This window comes from Rhineura floridana, chromosome 4 (assembly GCF_030035675.1).
Source record: "Rhineura floridana isolate rRhiFlo1 chromosome 4, rRhiFlo1.hap2, whole genome shotgun sequence".
NCBI classification, from domain to species: domain Eukaryota; kingdom Metazoa; phylum Chordata; class Lepidosauria; order Squamata; family Rhineuridae; genus Rhineura; species Rhineura floridana.
Window position 1 is genome coordinate 116,220,184 of NC_084483.1, and position 21,800 is coordinate 116,241,983.

A 21,800-nucleotide genomic window follows, 5' to 3' on the forward strand; every position below is an offset into this window, starting at 1 on the left:
CGCTTTGAGAACTCCATGCTTTCTTCTGCTTTGTTGTGCTGAATAGTTAAACCAATAAACTTTTACAAGATATATTTCACTAATTAGATTGATAATTAAATGTAACACTTGCATGGGATATATTTTGAGCATAAACAGTGTCTTGCAAAAGTAGTCAGACCCCTGACCAATACTCTTATATTACTGAATTACAAATGGTACATTGTAATTTCATTCTGTATGATATTTTATTTTTAAACACTGAAACTCAAAATCAATTATAGTAAGGTGACATTGGTTTTATGTTGGGAAATGTTTGTAAGAAACATAAACAACTGAAACATGTTGCTTGCATAAGTATTCAATCCCCACAAATTAGTATTTGGTAGAGTCATCTTTCGCTGCAATATTTTATTTATTTATTGTATTTATATACCGCCCCATAGCTGAAGCTCTCTGGGCGGTTTACAGTAACTAAAAACATTAAAAACAAATATACAAATTTAAAACACATCTTTTAAAAACAATTTAAAAGACAATTTTAAAAAATTTAAAACAATTTAAAAACACATGCTAAAATGCCTGGGAGAAGAGGAAAGTCTTGACCTGGCACCGAAAAGATAAGTGATGGTGTCAGGCGCACCTTGTCAGGGACATCATTCCATAATTTGCAATAACAGCTTTAAGTCTTTTGGGGTAGGTATGTACCAGCTTTGCACACAGTGTTGGAGGGATTTTGACCCATTTTACCTTGGCAGATTCACTCCAGGTCGTTCAAGTTGGTTGGACGTCTCTTGTGGACCACAATTTTCAAAGAGTGCATGGATTCTCAATGGGATTGAGATCAGGCCTTTGACTGGGCCACTATAGGACATTCACCTTTTTATTCTCGAGCCACTCCAGTGTTGCTTTGGCCTTGTGCTTGGTATCATTGTCCTGCTGAAAAGTGAATTTCCTCCCAAGCTCTTTCAGTATTTCCCTGTATTTGGCTCCATCCATTCTTCCTTCGATTTTAACAAGATGCCCAGTCCCTGCTGATGAGAAGCATCCCTACAGGATGCTGCTGCCACCACCATACTTTACTGTAGAGATGGTGTGTCTTGAGGCATGGGCACTGTTAGATTTGCGCCACACATAACGCTCTGAGTCTTGGCCAAAACTCTATCTTGGTCTCATCCCACTACAGAACCTTTTTCTTCATGGCGGCTGGGGCACTCTTATGCTTTCTGGCAAACTCCAGAAGTGCATTTGGATGGTATTTTTTGAGTAACAGCTTCTTTCTTTCCACCTTCCCATACAAGCCAGTATTATGCAGAGCTCCTGATATGGTTGACTGGTGCACCATTTCTCCACTCCTAGCCGCTGAACTCCGTAGCTCCTTCAAAGTGATTGTTGTCCTCTCTGCGGCTTCTCTCACAAGTCTTCTTGTTCGAGTGCTGAGTTTTGAGGGATGGCCTTTTCTTGACAGTGCCTGGGTGGTGTGATGCAGCTTCAACTTCCTGATTATTGATCCATTTGTGCTCACTGGGATATCCAAACACTTGAATATTATTTTATACCGTTTTCCTAATCTATGCATTTGTATTACATTATCTCTCACTTCTGTAGAATGCTCTTTGGTCTTCATTTTCCCTCAGATCCACAGCCTGACCAATGATCCTTGAACAGTGGGGTTATTATCCTGACAATGTGGCAGCAACTTTAATGGTTCACAGGTGGAGACCAATGGTAAGGTAACTATATCCTGGATAGGACAATTTCTTTCATCTGTATAAACTGAGATCTTCCACAGCAGGTTGAATACTTATGCAAACAACATACTTCAGTTTTTTATGTTTCTTACAAACATTTCCCAACATAAAACCAATGTCACCTTATAATAATTGATTTTGGTTTCAGTGTTTCAAAATAAAATATCATACAGAATGAAATTACAATGTACCATTTGTAATTCAGTAACGAGAGCATTGGTCAAGGGATCGAGTACTTTTTCACGGCACTGTAGTTACAGGTTTTTACTGAATTTGATCAGGGGCTTTGTACTTGCATTGTTGGTATAATTAGAACTTGGCTTGTTCATTTTATTGCCAAAGAGGCAAGCTGTTTTTTAAATTGGACAGCAGCTAGGCTGTTTGTGAACTGCTGCTGGGGAAAAAGCAAAGTCAAGGTCTGCTGGGTAAATTACCCCATCCATAGTGCACTTATTCACTGCTCTTGCAGCTTTTTAAAAAAAAATCTTTACCTAAGTACCAAAGGAAAAATATTGAACTTTAAAATTATCTGCCAATTTTTTTTACGACCAGGACTGTATAAGCAGTTTTAAACATCCAACAGTCCTTAGATTTGTGTTTCATAAGCTGAAACATATGACATGGCAAACTGTTTTAGAAACTTATGGTATGTTAAAAAGTAATTTGTTATATGGCATGTGATTGGGTGGGTGGGAGAGGCATGCTGTTCAAAGAAAAAAGTAAAACTACATTAAATATCTCTTCAGATTCTGTCCCGGATATTTTGTCTATATATTTTTCAAAGAAGGAGTGTTAAAAGATAAAGTTTGCATAGGTGAAATTGGAATATCCTAAGCTTGGGCGTTCCTTGTCCTTTTAAATAAAAAGGGGAATTGAAGTGGAGGTGGTTAACAGCTGCTCTCAGAGAAACTGGGTTAGCTAACTAATAGCTCTTATAAGAGGGTATGCTCAGTGAAATAATAACCAATATAGTGGGTGCGCAGAGATTCACTGTGCTGTGGAGTTCATTCAATAATGAATGAGCTGCATTGTTCAGCAATGAATTGTCTGCACAGACTTAGACTGGCTTGAAATTTTCTTTAAAAAGTTGAGAAGTGGCAATTATCTCATTTCTTCAGTGATGTAACCAGAATTAGCATGATTACTCCCAGAAAGAAACTGATGCTAGTGTCAAGATTGCCCATGCCAGAATGATGTGATGTCCAGCACTGTATGTTATGATAGGGTAAATTATCACATAGAGGCCATTTCCTATAGTCTTTGTATGATGATAGTAATGTGGCATGAAATTATTTCCCCTAGTTGCTTCAGTTCTATATCCCCCCTTTTTTACTGTTTATGTGATTGAAGCTCTATAAGTTTCTCTGCTGATTTCACGGACTGTTCTATGTGTTTGATCCTAGTGACCTAATATAGCATGGGTGCCAGGCCCTTGGCCTTCGTTTGTCCTTCTGAGAGGCATCGGTCTTATCAGTGTATCCTGGTGACTATGCATTCTGCTATTTGTTTGGAAGACCTAGAATTTTCTTTGTAAGACTTTAATTACAGAAACTGAATAATTAAACATATCTTCCAACTGTAGAAAATTAAAGACGTGATTTTGATGTCTTCTTTTCATCTTAAAGATAGAGGGGACAGAATATAAAGATTATAGAACCCAAGCTGAATAAGCTATTTTGCATTGATTCAGACCTTATGCTTTAAAAAAGCAGAAGTGGTTGTGGCTTCATATTGCATGGTGCAAGCCTGAACTGAAAATATTAGTAGTCTAGTCCACCTGTTGCAAACTGCTAAAAATGTTTCCCATGTGGAAGGGATTAATCCCTACTTTACTGTCCTGTGTGTAGCCTGGATTTTTGCCTCTTTGTCCTGTCCTGCATGCAAAGGTAGGATTTTTCCTGTACTTTTTTCATACAGTGAATTACACTTTTTTCTTTTTGCGCTGTTCATCACATTTACATCCTGAAGTCTTCATGACATTCAAAATCCAGTTTCTTTTGTCAGGTAGAGAGCCTGGCACATTCCATTTTGTTGGAAGAAAGTGTCTTTATGCAGCTAAAGAGCTGGCCAAGTATGGGTGATTTGTTGCCATTATAGCTAAAGGTCAGAGACGTCATTTGGAAGCGGTAACTTCAGCATAACATAAAAAACACTATTTTGGGGGGAACCCAAAAACTACTTGTATGATGGAGCATATAAGATGAGGGGGTTGTTTTGGGGTAGACTTCAGGGTGACGAAACAACTCAAATTTGTGTATAAGCATGAATTTGGAAGATTTCTTCCTCATCCCTAGTGAATGATCACCTGTTCTCCTTTGATCAAAACTGTAGCATCACCAGCTCCATTTCTTACTTCCTTGTCATATTTCCATGCCACTGCTAACCCTCGTAGTGTTCAGTCAGTCCAAGCATGTTTGTGTTGAGAAAGAAAGTCTTGTGAGAAAATGACTGCAAGGCAAGATTGAGTCTCAGTGCTTCTCATTTCATAAATTAGTTGCAAATTGTTATACAGTTATTGTACACTCATACAGAGGTAAATCTTGAATGCATTGTTTTTCTGGTTTCATATTAGTCCAGTTTCGAACATCTTGATTTGGAATTGACATAATACTCCATTGCCTCAGATGGGGGGAGGAGAAGCTCTGTGTGTTTTATGCTCCTGAACGTAGCTTGTGATAACAAATAAAATATTCAGGGATACGTTCCTAGTATTTACATACCCATCAAGTTACAAAAAATATTAGGTTCAACAATGTAAAGCAAAGAAGTGTGGAGTTTTGTATCTGCTGGAAAAAAGCTGGCGATTATCATGCTGTGGCCCTGCTGTGCACAAGTAATGAGAGCAGTTTGACCTTTCTGCATGGCCAGTGTTTTTTCTGTTTTTCATTTGTGTTAGAAACTTTTGTGTGAAAGGCTTTCTTGTGCCCACCCATGGGGCAGGGAAAGAGCAGAGTGGAATGCAATGAAGCACTGTGCCACTTGAAACATATTCATGACATTGTAAGGCAACCATGTTTAAAGATGCCTATTTATTAAATTGTCCTCTAAGATTATTTACACATAGTTGACTGCTTTATACTTAAGACGGTAAAATACAGTATTTAAATTTAAGACAATGATTGTTATTTGAATTGTTTATAACAATTTTATTTGCTATAGATTTTATAGGCATTTCTTGGTTTTTTGAGAGTTTACACCCCTATTTTCCTGACATCTTTAGTTAAAGTGGAAAGATGAATGAAATGTATAAGAACATAGGAAGTTGCCTGATATGGAGTCAGACCATTGCTTTGTCTAGCCCAGTATTGTCTACACCGATTGGCAGTGGCTGTCCAGGAAATGGGTCAGGCATTTGACAGAGAAGAGGGAACTGGCTTGACAGAGAAGTATTAAACAACAACGCTGCTTATAGGAACAAATTAGAAAACTATCTAATTCCAAGTCAGATCATTGTTCCATCTGCTCAGTATTATCCGCAATGAATTGCAGTAGCTCTTCAGGATTTCAGACAGGAGTCTTTCATAGATCTACCCTGAAGATGCCAGGGATTGAACCTGGGACCTTCTATGTACAAAGCATGTGCTCCACCACTGTGCCATGGTCATTCCCTATTTTCAAGTCAGGGTAAAGTAGCTGCTTTTATTATTAGTTTCCCCCCAACTTGGATTCTGGAAAATAAGTAGGGAATCTGCCACACACTGGACACAGGGAGTTCTTTGTCATTTTTATAGCTGAGGTGCATATGAGCCCTCCCACATTTCTGGCTAATTCTCTGTGCATATTTTGGAATTAATGCATGAAAAAGGTAATGTCAGAAGTGTGGATACAATTGTTGAAACTTGTGTTACCATTCCCTTGCATTTCCTCTCACTTTGTTTTTTGAATGAACTCTGGTAACTTCAAGATAATGGATAGATTCTCTGGGAAACATAGAAGATGATCTTAAGTGAGTCTAAGATCCATGATTTAACAACAAGAATATCTTTGTCCCACCACTGCAGTCAACTGTGTATATATTGGCTAAGGTTGTGATCTCAAAACTAGTTTTCTAGGAAGAGTTATTAAAATCTATGGGATTGGCTACTAAATAATGTTCTCAAAACCACCATAGTAGTTTCTGTGGATGGGTACAATTATGGGCAATAGAAAAGGTCACTATTTCTTGTTGTATCTATGTTCTCCTGTGAGACCGGATAGCTTAAGGGTATAGAAATGTTCTTAACTATGGTTATCAATGAACTGTGATTAAAGAAGGTGAGGGATGTGCAAGGGGGGAGGCTGGATGGAAATGAGTGTTCATTAAACCAATGGTTACTGCTTGTTTTGTCTGCAAAATGATTATTAAAAACCCTCACACTAAGGAGATTAGGTCAAGAAGTTTTTTCATTGTAACTATATTCCTTTTGTTGCTTAATTAACTTTGTTGTAGCGCATCATTTATCAACCATGGTAAAATCTTGAGGTTTCTAATTCAAAACTGGGCTACCTGTGCAATAAAAAGAAATAACCACTTGGAGTCATATTGCCTTTCGAAAGGGTGATGTGTCAGTGGATTAGCTAATGTCTGTGGTGGCAGTATTTATCTTGATGGAAGACCATAGGTGCCAAGAATAATTTAAAGGTGTAAAACAGTGGTTTACTGTGGTCAATATTTTTTGAAAGCTTTGACATAAAATGAGGTAAACCCTAGGTCTTTGTACGTGTTGGACTCTGTGCTATGATTTTTCACCTGCTAGGAATTAATAGATGTTGCATTTTTCAGAATGATTTGACTAAATCTAGTTTTCAGAATTTATCCTCCAGCCATATAACTAATATCAGCATATTTCATACCAGAGGATGGCTGAAGCTAGCAAGAGAAAGAAATAACCTAGGCATGAAACACAAAGAACACTGGGATTGACTGCTGTTGCACTTACATCCTACTTGTGGGCTTTCTGTAGGCATCTGGCTGGCCACTGTGGGAACAGAATGCTGGATTAGATGGGTTTTTGGTCTGATCCAGAAGAGTGGTTTCTTTATTTCTAGAAAGCTAGAGTCTCTGAGCAAAATATTGAGTTCCTGAAGCTTTCTCCCAACAAGATTGGCAGAGTTTTAATCCTGTGATTATGCCCCCTTCATCCAAAACTTCCTTCTTTCCATGTGCTTATTCTTCACCTGTGCTTGCACTGGCTTGAGGAGAATTAGCAATGTGAATGGAAGGAGGGAGGGTGTAAACTGTAAAACTAAACTATAAAAACCTAGCATATCAAGAGGTTTTCCAAATGCTCTCCAGGTGGAGGGGGGAATACTTTGAGAATGGAGCTGACCTAAGTGTTTAGTAGGTTGAAAAGCTTGTAAGGGAAGGAATTAGCCTAATAGGAATTTGCACAAACCCTTCACATCCTTTTATTCTTCCCAGATGTGCTGAGAAGAGGATTCAGGGAAGAGTTTCACTTCTACTGTGAGTTTTGTTTTGTTTTGTTTTGAGACAAGAAGTGATCTTTCAGTCAGAATCAATTTTGTATTTAAGACCTTTCTCTGAGAATTCTTGGGGATAGAACTTAGCTGTTGAATGAAAGGTTGTCCCTAGAAAGCACACTGGTCAGGATGAATGCTGACTCCATATATTATTACTTTTTACATTCTGAGCTGGAAAGTGATGCTCAGTTTTTGTAAATCATCCAAGCATTACAAGTTGGACAAATATGTATTATGAGGTTCAGCAGCATTGCTACTTAGAAGCAGCAAGGATCATAGAATCATAGAATAGTAGAGTTGGAAGGGACCTATAAGGCCATCAAGTCCAACCCCCTGCTCAATGCAGGAATCCAAATCAAAGCATTCCCAACAGATGGCTGTCCAGCTGCCTCTTGAAGGCCTCCAGTGTCGGAGAGCCTGCTTCCTCTCTAGGTAATTGATTCCATTGTCGTATGGCTCTAACAGTTAGGAAGTTTTTCCTAATGTTCAGCTGAAGTCTGGCTTCTTGCAACTTGAGCCCATTTTTCCGTGTCCTGCACTCTGGAACGATTGAGAAGAGATCCCGGCCCTCCTCTGTGTGACAACCTTTCATGTACTTGAAGAGTGCTATCATATCTCCCCTCAGTCTCCTCTTCTCCAGGCTAAACATGCCCAGTTCTTTCAGTCTCTCTTCTTAGGGCTTTATTTCCAGTCCCCTGATCATCCTTGTTGCCCTCCTCTGAACCTGTTCCAGTTTGTCTGCATCCTCCTTGAAGTGCGGAGACCAGAACTCAAGATAAGACCTAACCAGTGTTGAATAGTGGGGAACTAATATTTCAGTCTTGGGGCTTCCAAATGTCTCCAAAGCATGGTGCAAAGTGAGTGACTGGGTTGGACAAGAGGGTTCTGTCTAGGACACCTAGCACAAAATGAGTACCCAACCCCACTGTTTGAATTCTTGTTGCATGGAGAACTTGTGGGAGGGAGGGAATGTCTTGGTGCTGTGCATCTAGGGAGCAGGCTATTTTATTTTTATTTATTTATTTATCAAAATGTACATGCTGCTTGAATGTACAGTAGTATAGTAGCAAATTTAGAAGTGCAGGGTCCCTTCATGATAGTCACAGCAATTTTGGCTACTGAGTTGTAGCCTCCTTCCACAACAGCAGACATTCCTAGGAACCAATCAGCATGAAAGGGGGAGTGTTAGCTTCTGAAAAGTGTCTTCTCAGTGGCTGAGTCATCTCCTTTCACTCTGATCGGCTACAATCAGCAGGAAAGGACAAGAAAACATATTAGAAGACTCTTCTTAGAGACCTATACACTCCCCTTTCATGCTGATTGGCTTGTAGGATGCTGGAAACATAGGGACCCTGCTGGTACCCTGCTCCCAAAAATGTAAAGGGTCTAAGACCCCCCTGGACCCTGGGCAACTACATCCCTGTGAATGTAAAGACCTCTTAAGATATACGTCTGCATGGTATGTAATTTGGCAAATGTCTAGTTTGGCCCTAAACTAGGCCTTAAAATTAAAGAGATAAAAACTAGCCATAGATAAGTTATTGAATGCAGAAGTATATACTTTGCTCTGGATGCTTTTGCAGAGTTCATAATTAATAAATAATTCCTGGTTTACCACAGGAATTTTCCAGTGTTCTACTGTTCTCATAAGAAATAATAACCACGGACAGCCACACATCTAGGATTAGTGGAAAGTGTTCCAGAGGAACAGAGTGTAGCTTTTCCATTTCAGAAATTATTTATTGAACAAAATGTATATACTGCTTGAATGTAAAGACCTCTAAGCGGTTTACAAAAAACACTGAAATTGTCAATAAAACAGTTAAAAACAAAGTATTAAAATATATTTAAAAGAATTAAAACTGCTACCAACTAAAAAAATAAAAACAGATCAACATCTGTGTGTCTGGATAGGCATGCCTAAACAAAAACGTTTTAAGCAGGCGCTGAAAGGAATACAGTGAAGGCACCTGCCTGATGTCAATAAGCAGGGAGTTTCCAAAGAGTAGGTGCTGCCACACTAAAAGAATGATTTCTTACAAGTGTGGAATGAGTATTATGTGGCACCTATATAACAGTGCCTGTTCCGCAGAGAGAAGTGCTCAATCATTGGGGATAAGATGATACCCTTCAGAACCCCATAGCACAACTGTCAGGGGACTGAAAAACATTCACCCAGTGCTACTCTCTGGACTTGCTCCTGTAGGTAGGACTGGATTCACTGTAACACAGTGCCCCCAATTCTTATTCTATGGAGCTGGTCTAGAAGGATACCGTGGCCAATGGTAATCAAAGCCGTAAAGAGATTGAGAAGCAGGAGCAAGGTTGCACTCCCCCTGTCCCGCTCTCTATAAAGGTCATCCATCAGGGCAACCAAGGCTATCTCAGTCCCATGGCCAGGCCTGAACCCAGATTGGAAAAGATCTAAATAATCCATGCCACCCAAGAATGCCTGCAGCTGCCCCACCACTACCCACTCCACCACCTTCCCCCAAAAGGGGGTACTTGTGACTGATCAATAGTTATTCTAATCCAAGGGATCCAGGGTAGGTTTCTTTAGGACTGACCTCACCTTCCCCTCTTTCAAGGCCGCAGGGACCACCCCCTCATGCAGTGAAGCATTAATCACACTCTGGACCCAACCAGTCAACCCCCCTCTGCTAGATTCAATAAGCCAGGAGGGTCAGGGGTCAAGAGAGCATGTAGTCAGACATGTACCTGACATGATTCCACAACACATTATCAACTCCAGCACTGGGCACTTCATCTGAAATTTCAACAACAGCTGAGTCAAAGTCACTCTGAAGTTGAATGACTTTATCCTGAAAGTGTGTAGCAGTTGGTCACAGCAGGTCCTTGAATACTCCAGAGGCCCCTCCCCCACAGAGGGAATTAGTAGCTCTGAACCTTTCAAAATAACTCTGCTGGCTGGCTGCAAACTGAGCCTTCTTCACAGCTCTCACTGCCACATGGTAGGCACAATTGTGTGCACGAACCAGTGTTCAGATGGCTTCAGAGCAAAACTTGCACCACTTGTGCTCTTGTCCTCATTTGACTTGCTTCATAGCTCAAAGATCCCCAGAATACCAGGGAGCCACTTGAACTCCACAATGCCAAAGAGGACTCTCTGGAGCAATTATGTCAACTGCCAGTTTCATCTCACTATTGCATAGTGAGACCAGGACTTCTACAGGATCATCAGCTTTCTCAACTGGAAAATCCCACAGAGGATTTAGGAACACATCAGGTTCTATTAGTCTCAGAGGGAAGGCTGTCCAAATGGGAGAATTGCTGCTACTAGTCTAACCTTCACTAGATGATGGTCTGACCATGACAAGGGAGTGCACTGCACACCCTTTACCTTCGTCCATACCTCATATCGCTTGGGGTAAAGACAACATCAAGGGTATGCTCTGTCTGATGTGTTGGACCCTGACCATTTTTGAGACAACCCTATGGTTGCGATGAAGGCCATGAAGTTCTGTGCCACCCCAATGGCAGCTTCTGTGTGTATGTGGAAGTCACCCAGAACTATTGTCCTGGGGTTCTCCAACACCACACCAGAGATTATTTCAGCCACCTTGGTGAGGGATGCCACTGGGCAACAGGGTGATTGGTAGACCAGTAGCATCCCAAGTGTCTCTCTGTCCCAGCACCAGGTGCAGACCCTCTAAGCCCATCCTAAGATCAAGAGGTTTGCTGGTGAAGGAGATGGCGCTTCTATGGACAATAACAACCCTCAACCCTTGGTCTACCCTGTACTTTGTACAAGGACTTGAAATGTCAAGGTTGTGCAGTAATCGTTTGGAATAGAGCTAAACCATTTGTGTTCTGTACAGTTTCGCAGTTAATTGAATGGGAAGGTAAGAACTGCAAAGTCTCGAGTGTTTGGCCGTTACACTGTTTAATTGGTGAAGAGACAAAGCTAGTATTTGGTATAAATTTTAAAACTTAAACCAAAAAGCAGCTTACCTTTTCAGTAGCAGAAGTGATGGCTATATAAACTTCAAAGAATAGGATAATAAATGGAGTGGAGGGACCTGAATTCCATTAGTGGGAAGCATTTTGAGCAAGGGATGCCGAAGCCTCTTGCAGGAAGCCTTGAGAGACCCCTTCCTGTCTTTCTATAAGTTGCAGAAGAGGAAAAATTCATCTTGATGAACAGAGCCGGATAGAGAAAATCTGGCTGCAGAATGAAATAATAACAAAAACATTGTGCAAAGAAAATTTTCCAGAATTTTTCTGTGGTATGACTAGGTGATAGCCAAGGAACAAACATACCAGAATAGTGGTCATCTTCTCAGTGTAATACATTGCACTACTAGACTTAGCAGTGATGTTGTCAGTCTGCTACTAGAATGATAATGTATTTGCCTGCATAGTACTTTGGAATACAGTAGAATAATTGCTAATCATAACTGGAATCATTTTGCCTATAAGAAAAAAAATGATGAAAGTTTTCTAGCAGTATTCTGTCAAGCATTGTATTAAACCTTTAAATTAAAAGTCAGAAAAAGGCATTTGCTGCACACTTGAATCAAATGTTTTTTTTAATAACTATAATCCAAGTTTTGTATATGCATCAGCAAAGGATAAGATTTTTGTTTTATATAAAGTCTCTGCAGTATGATGTACAGGTTTAAATAGTCACTGCACTGCATTGCAGAGGGTTATTAATACATTACCCTGCTCTTTGGGGAAGATGTCAAAATGTCCTCTAGAAGTTCCTGAGCTGACTATAGCTCATTTATGGTTTGTTAAGGTTCCTGAAGTAGGAAACTTAATACTTGCAGTCATTAAAGTTAGACCACAATGTCCCCCTCAGTAATTTCTAATTGGTTTGCATTTAGAAAGCATATACATTTTTGAAAGCTTGGTTAATTTTTATTGCAGAGGGCACTCAAAACCATACATTTCTGAACATTTCAAACAGATACCAAAGAACTGCATCAATAAACAAAATTCCCATTTTGGACAAAAAAAACTTTCCCTTTATAGGATATTCTTCAAAAATATCCACATCTTTCCTCTCCTGCTTTGCCAGTTCTAGAAATTATCTGAGGTTATTACAACAATTTTATGTTGGATAGAAATAAAGGTAAAAGTTTCTTGTAGATTAAAATCATAAAAAATGTTATTTCCATCTTGCGGCAAACTTTATCTACATGGGAATTTCACATGCTGCCAGTTAAGCTTTTAATGTGTAAATAGAACAACATGAACTGATACCCAGTGTGCTAAAGCTCTGGCTCTCAGTGTGCCAGATGCCAATGGAGATCAGGCCAGCGTCGGAGTTGTTTGCAGGGATTAGAAGTGCTGAATGAGCATACCTGAGTCCTAACAACATAAGAAGAGTCCGCTGGATCAGACCAGTGGCCCATCTAGTTCAGCATCCTCTTCTCACAGTGGCCAACCAGTTGCACATAGGAAACCCGTGAGCAGGATCTGAGTACAAATAGTACTCTCCACTCCTGCAGTTTCCAGCAACTGGTATTTGGCATACTGCCTCCACCTATCCAGCCCTGAGCCACGTCTTGCAGAAAGATGTCCACAGAAGAGTTGGAGATAGTGTCCCTTATGTGACCAGTATTCACTGTTTAAAATGTAGTTTTTTAATCTGTGATTCATATATTGTTTGCTTCTTAAAAAGTTCAAGTTCAGGCTGGGACCACAAGCTGCTGTACTTGAGGGAGTGTTCTTCAGCTCAGGATCTCCATGGTCAGTTGCTGGAGCCTGAAGTATAGATGGCAGAAGGCCAGGCTCCTAATTGTTATATCAGACCTGGCCAATACCTAGGGTTTATACTGCCTGCTGATTGCAGGGGATGATGAGGCCAGGGCTGGCCCAAGACATTTTGCTGCTGGAGGTGAAGCACAAAATGCCACTTCTGCCACCCCACACACAAAACTCCAGGTGCATAGTATCAAGGCAAGTTATTTCTAGCACCTGAGGCAGATAACCCCACAAGCACTTCTTTTAATTTAAATAAAAGCTTTAATTACTGGAGTTTTTTGGGGGGGTACATGTATGGATGGATGTGAAAGTCGGACAGTGAAAAAAGTGTATAACAGAATAATCAACTCATTTGAAATGTGGTGTTGGAGGAGAGTTTTGCAGATACCATGGACTTGCAAAAAAGATAAATAATTGGGCGTTAGAACAAATTAAACCAGAACTATCACTAGAAGCTAAAATGATGAAACTGAGGTTATCACACTTTGAACACATAGTGAGAAGACATGATTCACTAGAAAAGACAATAATGGTGGGAAAAACAGAAGGGAGTAGAAAAAGAGGAAGACCAAACAAGTGATGGATTGATTCCATAAAGGAAGCCACAGATCTGAACTTACAAGATCTAAACAGGATGGTTTACAACAGATGCTCTTGGAGGTCACTAATTCATAGGGTCGCTGTAAGTCGTAATCAACTTGAAGGCACACAACACACACATGTAAAAAAGGTCGTTATAAAAGCCAAATTTTTGCTGTTAAATTTGCTAGGCAAAGTGTCAGCCAAACCTTCAGATGTTGGTGCAATTCAAGGTATTGATTAGCTGTTTATGTATTTTTATTATTACTCTGTTGCACCAACAGGGTATTGATTTTTGTCTGTCCAGCTCACATTTACTCTGCATTTTCCTATGTGTTGTACAGAGCAAATCAGTGGCTGAAAGAAAACAATCAAAATGTTGTGTAACTGCTTGATGTCCCATCTTCTCCCGCCCCACCCCCCAAGAACAGTTTACAGAAGGTTGCTCAGTGAAGTGTGCATTTAAAGTTACCCACAGTGGTGTCTATTGTCCTGTTCTTGAATTGAATGATGTCATGTTTCATTTAAGGCTCTTAGCAATGTTGAAGACTGCATTTGGTGAGGGCAGTGAGAAAGTTGTGAATCAGGTTCCTGCGGAGCCTTTTGTGCATTAGGGTTTTGATAGCTGAAAGCTGACTCATGCAATATTTCTACCAAAGGAGCTGTATAGACTAGTAAGACCATCTCATTTTACCCGAGTGTCTAAGTGAGGTGATTTTGGGAACTGTGGGAGTTGGAGTATGCATTTATTTTCTGTTACACAGGTAGGCTGCAAGTTGTGTGAGGGAGCATAAATGAGAGAGAGGAGCTTGTTCATTCACTGCTTAAGGAGCTGGAGACATTCCACAGTGGTGAGGTACTGTAGCAGAGGATTTTATCTTGGGACAGTGCTTGGGGACTCCAGTGTGTTGTATGCTATGACAGAAGACTGTGTAATATGGTAGGGTAGCTCATTTGAGCTTAGGAAACTTAGGTCAAACTGGTGGGCAACTCTGTAGTTGCTTACAAGCAAACCTTCTTGCTCAAACTCCCAGCAAGACATGTTTTGGAGACTTTGAAATGAGCCCATCATATGAAGGGCTTCATTTGTTGCAAGCTCTGTAGTTCTTGAATCAGTTGTCAAATATTTCTATAGTGTGCTGAGTTTATTTTATATGCAGTAAGGCATGCAGATTTTACTTGCCCTGCTTGAATTCTTCTGGATATAGATTGAGGGGTTTTTTTAACAACCCAAGTGAACTGTCCAAGCTGCCTATGCAAAGTGTTCTTTGATGTTGTTGGTATTCAGGACAGAGTGTCTTATCTATTGAGGAATTTTCTGTGACAGTAACATTTTGTCAAATTTCTTGATCAAATAGCTTGCAGCATCTTTTTGGGTGGGTGGTGAAATTCTGGAACATGTTGTCCTTACCTTTCTTACAAACAACCTTTCTTGGTCTTTGTTGTACAATTGCATAACCTGTTTTTACTTGAAAGCTACCTAATTGGATTATAATTAAGAATGGAAAGTTATAGTTTAGATTAACGCTTGATTTCATGTGGAATAAATAAAAAGGAGATTTTGGTAGCATAATGTTGATTATGTAGATGATGATTTTAAAGTTACATGTTTTGGCGAAGGTGATAACATGAACCATATGCTTTACTTTGGGATGCAGATATTCATATGTAGTTTCAACAGTTACTGTAAGGAATATAAATGGGTGTAAAGTCTCAAATCTTGCATTGTTGGGTTTTTCAAGCTGCGTTATTTTGACCTTTGAAACTGTCAGAAATAGCTGTTTCAGTGATTGCTGCAAACTTACCCATTAAAGGTATCTATGCTGCATAAAACACATAATTAATGGTGATAAGCTGAATAAAGTATACCTGAATAAGGTATACCTGATATCAAAACTTCATGTAAATTAATATTAGACTATTATCCATAGGAAAGTTCTTCTGTTTATATGTGATGTTGCAGCAGATGGTTTCTAGTACTACAGTTACCTGTGGGTGTGGAAATAGTTCATTTCCCGGTCTTCAATGTAACACAATCTCTCTGGGTCACTGTGTGTATTGGTTTGTGTTTAAAGTACCTTGCTGGAGTATCAGCAGAATGTGGCTTCACAGGCAGTAGGCCGGACAGGGTGGGGAATTAACTACATTTGTGGAAAGATATGGACAGAAAGGGATCATGTTGGTGAAGCACATTTATCTTGCAAGTGTTGATAAACATGCAATTAGCCTTCTTTCCAGTGCTTAGCTTGTACAAACCAAACCAAGGCCCCTGCCAGTTGTAAATCTATGAAAGTGTGTAAAGATGGCATTTCTTCAAGAGTATGATAAAATATTTGATACTTGTAAACCTGCTGCCCAAAATGTTGCCACCATGAGCGCATGCACATATCCCAGTATAACTTTGTCAGATTTGTCCCTGTGATTCCCTTGCCCCCACAACTAGCAACCAGTGATATGGAGCAGGATGGTAAAATTTGGGGAAATTAAATGATAAGTCTAACTAAATCTTATAAAGTGGGACAACTTCGATAGGCTGCTATTTTCTGCAACAGCCCCATGTCACGCATCTTGGGTAGTTTCACTGAAGTATGATTTCTGCAGAGGAATGTGTTTAAAGGGATCCCAAGGATGATCAAATGCAGTATCCTGTTCTTTTGGACTTTAGATTCCACTAAAGACTCGTGGTAACAATTTATAAAACTATTTTTTTTATAAACAAGGATTGCCACAAAACATAGCATTCAGCAACAAATACTGATTTCACCTGAACCAGGAATCTGAAGGTCACTTGCTGCTGTCATTGTGCTAGGTTCTGCTGTAAGACCTCTAGGATAGGACAAAAGGACAGACCCTCACTGAGTGGTATGCAGAAGGTCCCATGTTAAATCCCTAGCATCTCCAGCTTTAAAAAGGGTTATGTAGCGCTAGATGATTGGCTTGGCTTCTGTCTGTGATTCTGGATAGATGTTGCCATTCAGAATAAAAAACCCTGAGGTACATGACTAAACAGTCTGGCCTGGTAACTTTCTTCCTTTGTTACTATAAACTTTCTAGTTACTGTAGAGACATATGCTTTAGCAACAGTGTTTCTTCAAGTCTGCAGTTGCACCTCTTTCAAAAGTACTGAATAAACCCTGAATCCAGCCCTGTAAAGGTAATTGAGACAATTGAGGTAGAGGAGAGTGTCCATTCCCAACCTTCATGTCAGTCTGAAGACCTAAACAGAGCCTACATATTTAGAAGTTTGTATGTTCTATCTGTGTGATTGGTGTTCCTACCTTTTTGGAACAGCTTGTGTTCACATAGGCTGCTTTCACACATGGGGCCGATTGCATTAGGTTAACAGATTAAAAAGGTGGCGCTTCTAAAATCCCTTTCACACTGCAGTACCTGCTGCGTTAAGGAACAGCAGCATTTTCAGCCGATATACTGGCATTTCATGCAACTGTCTTTCACATGGCTTGTTTTTGTCCCTCACCCATGCACACTGTTCTCCACTGTGTAGGAGGTCTAAGATGTCGTCCTGTCACCATGCAAGCCCTCTCCCTTTAGGAGCTGACTTTTTAAATTGTTTTAGTTGTATCAAGACGGGTGTGTGTGTGGGAAATGCTGCTGCTATCTGTGCCGATGCCGGAATACCGGTACAACGTTCGTCAGGCACCCCCCTCCCCTGCGCATCTAAAGGGTGGGAACACACAGCATGCTGGGATGCCTGTCATGCAAGCTGCTGCAGTTAGCGAAAAACTCCTGCAATCTTCCGCATTCCCAGCCTTGCTAACAGATTACTTCTGGTATCATTTATCACAGAAATTAGCGCTAAACTTCCACTACATTCCACTAGAATTCTGAAGCTAGCTTGTGCGTCATGTGAAAGATCAAATATAATGCGCAAATTACCAGGTAAGAAATCATCAAAATAATGGAATAAAGTGCAGCGTGAAAGCAGCCACAGCCGTGTGCTTAGGCCTGCAGATGAATGTGGAGTGGACAGGAATAGGGACAAAAGGTGCCATCACACATATTCATTAGCATCTGCACAGTCCCTGTTAGTTTTAACTTTTCAGACAAAAGTTTGCAATATTCAGATCCCAAGAATTGGGCTGCAGGTTTTTCATGATCCTAAAACAGTAATGGGGAAGCTGTGGAACTACAGCTCCCATCATTTCTCACCATTGGCCGTACTAGCTGGATCTGATCAGAGCTGGAGTCAAACAACAAAATGCAGGTCCGCCGGTTCCCCATCTCTGTCCGAAATCCTTTGCCAAGGTCCTGTATATAAAGGCTTTTAAAAGCAAACCACATTACAACTTAATTAAAGCTAAATGGTTGTAAAAATAAGTGGAGAGCACATTGTAGAATATCTTTTTTTACTTGTATTTTCTTAAAATTGGAAGGATTCTTTCAGTCCAGAGGAATCTTTGTTTTTTTTTTTTGTATAGTTTATATTACTGAACTGTGCTGTGTTGACAAAGTAAACATAATTTTCTAGTTCATTCAGGTTATCTGTAAGTGAGAAAGCATCAGTGAAACAGGAAGAAAGACTACAAAGTGATTGAATGAAACAGGAACTCTTTCTGTCTCAGCTAAGGCAGCTAATCAGGTGTCCTTTGTCACAGATTTTTAGGTATATGTCTTGTGATAAATTAGCGGAAGGCTTTTCCAGTTATCTTATTTATCCAGGTTCCAAGCCATTCTAAATCTACAGAGTATTTTTATTCTGGTTTTAGTGTTGCTTTTTATGCTGATAACATACATGCATATTTCTTTGTCAGAAAGCAAAGGAATTTTTTTTCTTTTTGCTGCTTAACTGAAGAAACTCTTCTTATATACAGATTTTTGTAATTTTTTTAGAGAGACCTCTGTCTTGTTTGTTGGGTACATGTAACAATTTCCAGAAAGAGAAATGTTTAAGACTGAATTGGTGAGGCTTAATGGAGAAACTTGGCCACTGCCGCTTCTATAGTCCCATTGCTTGTGCCAGCCAGGGCAGAAGTGTGTGTGTGTGTGTGTAGTGGCGTAGGGAAAATGCTGCTATGCAGTGCCAGCTCCCGGGCTCATGCAGCAAAGAGGCCCGGAATCAAGTACATTGCTGTTGCATGATGGCAATTAGGGCTGGCTGTTCCCCTCCAACACCCCATTTCAGAGGTTTCTGCTGCCTGCTGATGGTAGGTTTTCACCCACCACTTTCCTTACCTAAACTCCCTCCAGCATGGTGGATCAGGGGTTCAGTTGGATTGCTGTGTAAATCTGTTGCAGCAAAAAACAACAGTTTTGTGGTGTCTCCAGAGCTGCATCAAATTTATTTAGGTACATTTTCCCCCTGTACTCTGTAAATTGAAGTATGAAAACAGATGAATCTCTAATGTAGGTTTGAATGGGTCCAGTAATTATTTACACGTGTAAGATAGAAGATATGTCCAGTAATAGTACGCCGGGAGATCTTGGGACTGTGTAATTTGAGCTTTCCTTCTCCAAGTAAGAGAGGGACGGAGAGATCACCTCTTTCCCAAAAATGAAGATAAAACATAAAGCTGAAAGCTCCTGTCTGCATTCAATCACATTTTTTTTTAAATAAGAGAGAAAAAGAGGGGAGCACTCTGGAAAACATACAAGGCGACATACAAACCAGTTCACAAAAGTTACTAGTCTGCAAAATGTTTTACTCACTTATTTGCCAGCTTATAAAAGCTTCCCTTACTCGAAATGTATGCTTGCTCAGTACAGATAATCAGTCACATGGCTATTTACATCCCTGGAGGAAGAGTCTAGGGAGGGACTCTAGGGAAGCTGGTTTATTATGGTGATTTTGGACTGGGAGAGATGATTTTAAATAGCTGTCAAAAGTAAGACCTAGGAGTGGGGGGAGGTAGAAACATAGAAAAATGGCACCTGGTATTAGGTATGTACTTCCTTATAAACATTCTTCATGTTTTCAGTGAATGTGTATGGAATGTTTGGCAGACTCTTTTTCCATCCTGTACACATTAATTAGAATATCTGTAGAGAGCGCCCTTCATCTCCAGCTGTCTCTGTACAATTTGAAGTCCTGTTTATCAAGGTGGCCCAGTTATAATGATACTTGATAACAAGCAAAGGTGATGTTTCTTTTTCCTCCCCTTAAAGATGGCTACCATTTGCCTCTTGACGTGCTGCCTCCTGTGATGGTGGGCACGACCTCCAAGACAACAGAGGAGAGCCTGCACAGAGAAGATGGACACTTCCACTACTGTGGAATCAAGACCATGGAACTGTCAGACAGTGACCGTCCTGTTAGCTTCAGCTCCACATCATCCTCTGCATCCTCCAGGGATAGTCACTGTTCCTTTGGCAGCAGAACAACGCTAGTGTCAAACAATCATCTGGGCTTATTCAACCAGGATAAGGAAGCAGGGGCCATACAACTAGAGCTGAGTCCTGCCCAACGATTTTCCAGCAAGGAGCCAAGAAAAAATAATCCTATAAAGGAACACGTCTCTGACGGAAGTCTTGGAAGAAGGCCAACTATGCCACGGAAAGCTGAATCAAAGGAAAATAGCAAAAACTGTGTCATGTCCTTGATTGCCGAGCCTACAAGCCCAAAGCTCCTGTATGTTGACAGAGTGGTCCAAGAAATCCTAGAGACAGAGAGGACGTATGTGCAGGATTTAAAAAGCATTGTGAAGGTAAGTGGATCTCTCTCAAATTCTATTGTGATACAGAATGTGCAAAATAAATCCATATGGAGGGAATACCAAGAGCATGTAGCTTTATTGCTTGTATTGCTTGTTGGGTACATGTAACTATTTCCAGAAAAAGAAATGCTTAAGACTGAATTGGTGAGGCTTGCACTAAATTGGTATTCTCTGGTGGGCAGTGCAGGCTGCTTGCTGTGGATGAATGAATGCTCTGTCAATGATAATATTTGGATAGCAGCATAATTTTTGTAAAGGTATCTTCCTGGAGACACCTCTACATATGGCCATACTACCCTGAACACGCCTGATCTCATCTGATCTCGGAAGCTAAGCAGGGTCAGTTCTGGTTAGTACTTGGGTGGGAGACCGCCTGGGAATACTGGGTGCCTTAGGCTTAGAGGAAGGCAATGGTAAATCACCTCTGAATACCTTTGACCATGAAAACCCTATGGATACATCCAAAAAAGATTTAGGGTCGCCAAAAGTTGTAATTGGCTTGAAGGCATATAACAACTTCCTGGAGAGACAATATGAATTGCTGATAGTTCTGGTTCAATAGGGTTTTTAAAAATTATTTATTTGCTAAATGGTTTCTCACGTTTAGTGTACCATGTTTTCAAAACCACCTGGTAGTTCCCTCCCTTCCCTCTTGTGATCAGGATTTATATCCTGTCCCTGTTCTCGTGCTCGTGGAATCTCACAAAAATCTGGTATCTTGTGAATTCTTAGGAATCTTTAGTGTTTTGCTAAAAAAGTGTTTTGTATTTAGCTGTCTTCTGCTACCATCACTCCTAGCAGAGATGTGCTGGGGTGTGTATGGTGCCAGGTTTTCTCATTAGGTGGGGTTGGCTTGGTAAAAGGTGCTCCTACTTTCAGGTGCAGCAGTGGACCCAGAGCCACATGCAGGTTGCAAACTTTGAGTGACCATGGGAGATAGAACTTCATCAGCAATCAGAGTCATTCTCTTTCAGGTTACAAAGCCTGCTGAGTGTCATTACTGCACTCTCGTGTGCAGTTTCCAACCACCCTGTGACCAGACAAAAAATGTGAAATTTGAACCTCCTTTTTATAGAATTGGGACTTTTTGAATATATGACCATTTCTTCCAAATGGTACCATTTTCCTAGGGGGGCTATATTTTATTTATTGCTTTGTCAGCGATGATTCTTTGGCCTCCTGTCCAGTGCAGACACAAATCATGGAGGCATACACATAATCTGGAAATCTTATAATATGTAGCTCTGGGCAATTCTCTGTGTTAAGTACATCACTAATCTGGAAAAGAAAATACTAGTCTGATGACACAAAAAAGCAGACAGCGAGGCAAAAAAGATTATCAAGGTTTGATATACAAAGACATGTTTTTTTAAAAAATTAATCCGCAGAAACAAGTCTTTTCCTGCACAATTGCATTAGGTTCTTTGACTGCTGGGATATAGTAAAATATCTATAAAGAAGGCATTTTTAAAAGTTCTTAAACAAGAGTGAAATAAAATGCTAGAGCAAGCATTTCTTCTTACATACAGCATACTTGTTCAGCACAAATTTAAATAGGGTTTAGAAATTTCAGTATAGCTGCTAACCCAATTTTCACATCTTCAACAGTGTTTATTAATAGAGCATA

General features: G+C 40.2%; 1 protein-coding gene and 1 pseudogene across 11 annotated transcripts in view; both read left to right on the forward strand.

Annotated features, from left to right (window-relative positions):
- The window catches only part of PLEKHG1 (pleckstrin homology and RhoGEF domain containing G1), a 170,434-nt gene that overhangs the window by 75,234 nt on the left and 73,400 nt on the right, over positions 1-21,800 (forward strand). For 5 of the 11 annotated variants that reach the window (XM_061624114.1, XM_061624115.1, XM_061624111.1 and 2 more), the window contains 2 exons: positions 7,132-7,173; positions 19,626-20,164. The exons of 1 other annotated variant lie outside the window; for it this stretch is intronic. In XM_061624114.1, coding sequence (XP_061480098.1) covers positions 7,132-7,173; positions 19,626-20,164 — 581 coding nt within the window. Of the gene's footprint in view, positions 1-1,639; positions 1,708-7,131; positions 7,174-19,625; positions 20,165-21,800 lie in introns of those variants that run through there. 5 more of the 11 variants (XM_061624117.1, XM_061624110.1, XM_061624116.1 and 2 more) reach the window with 2 other exon arrangements.
- Positions 20,453-20,571, forward strand: LOC133384592 (5S ribosomal RNA; annotated as a pseudogene).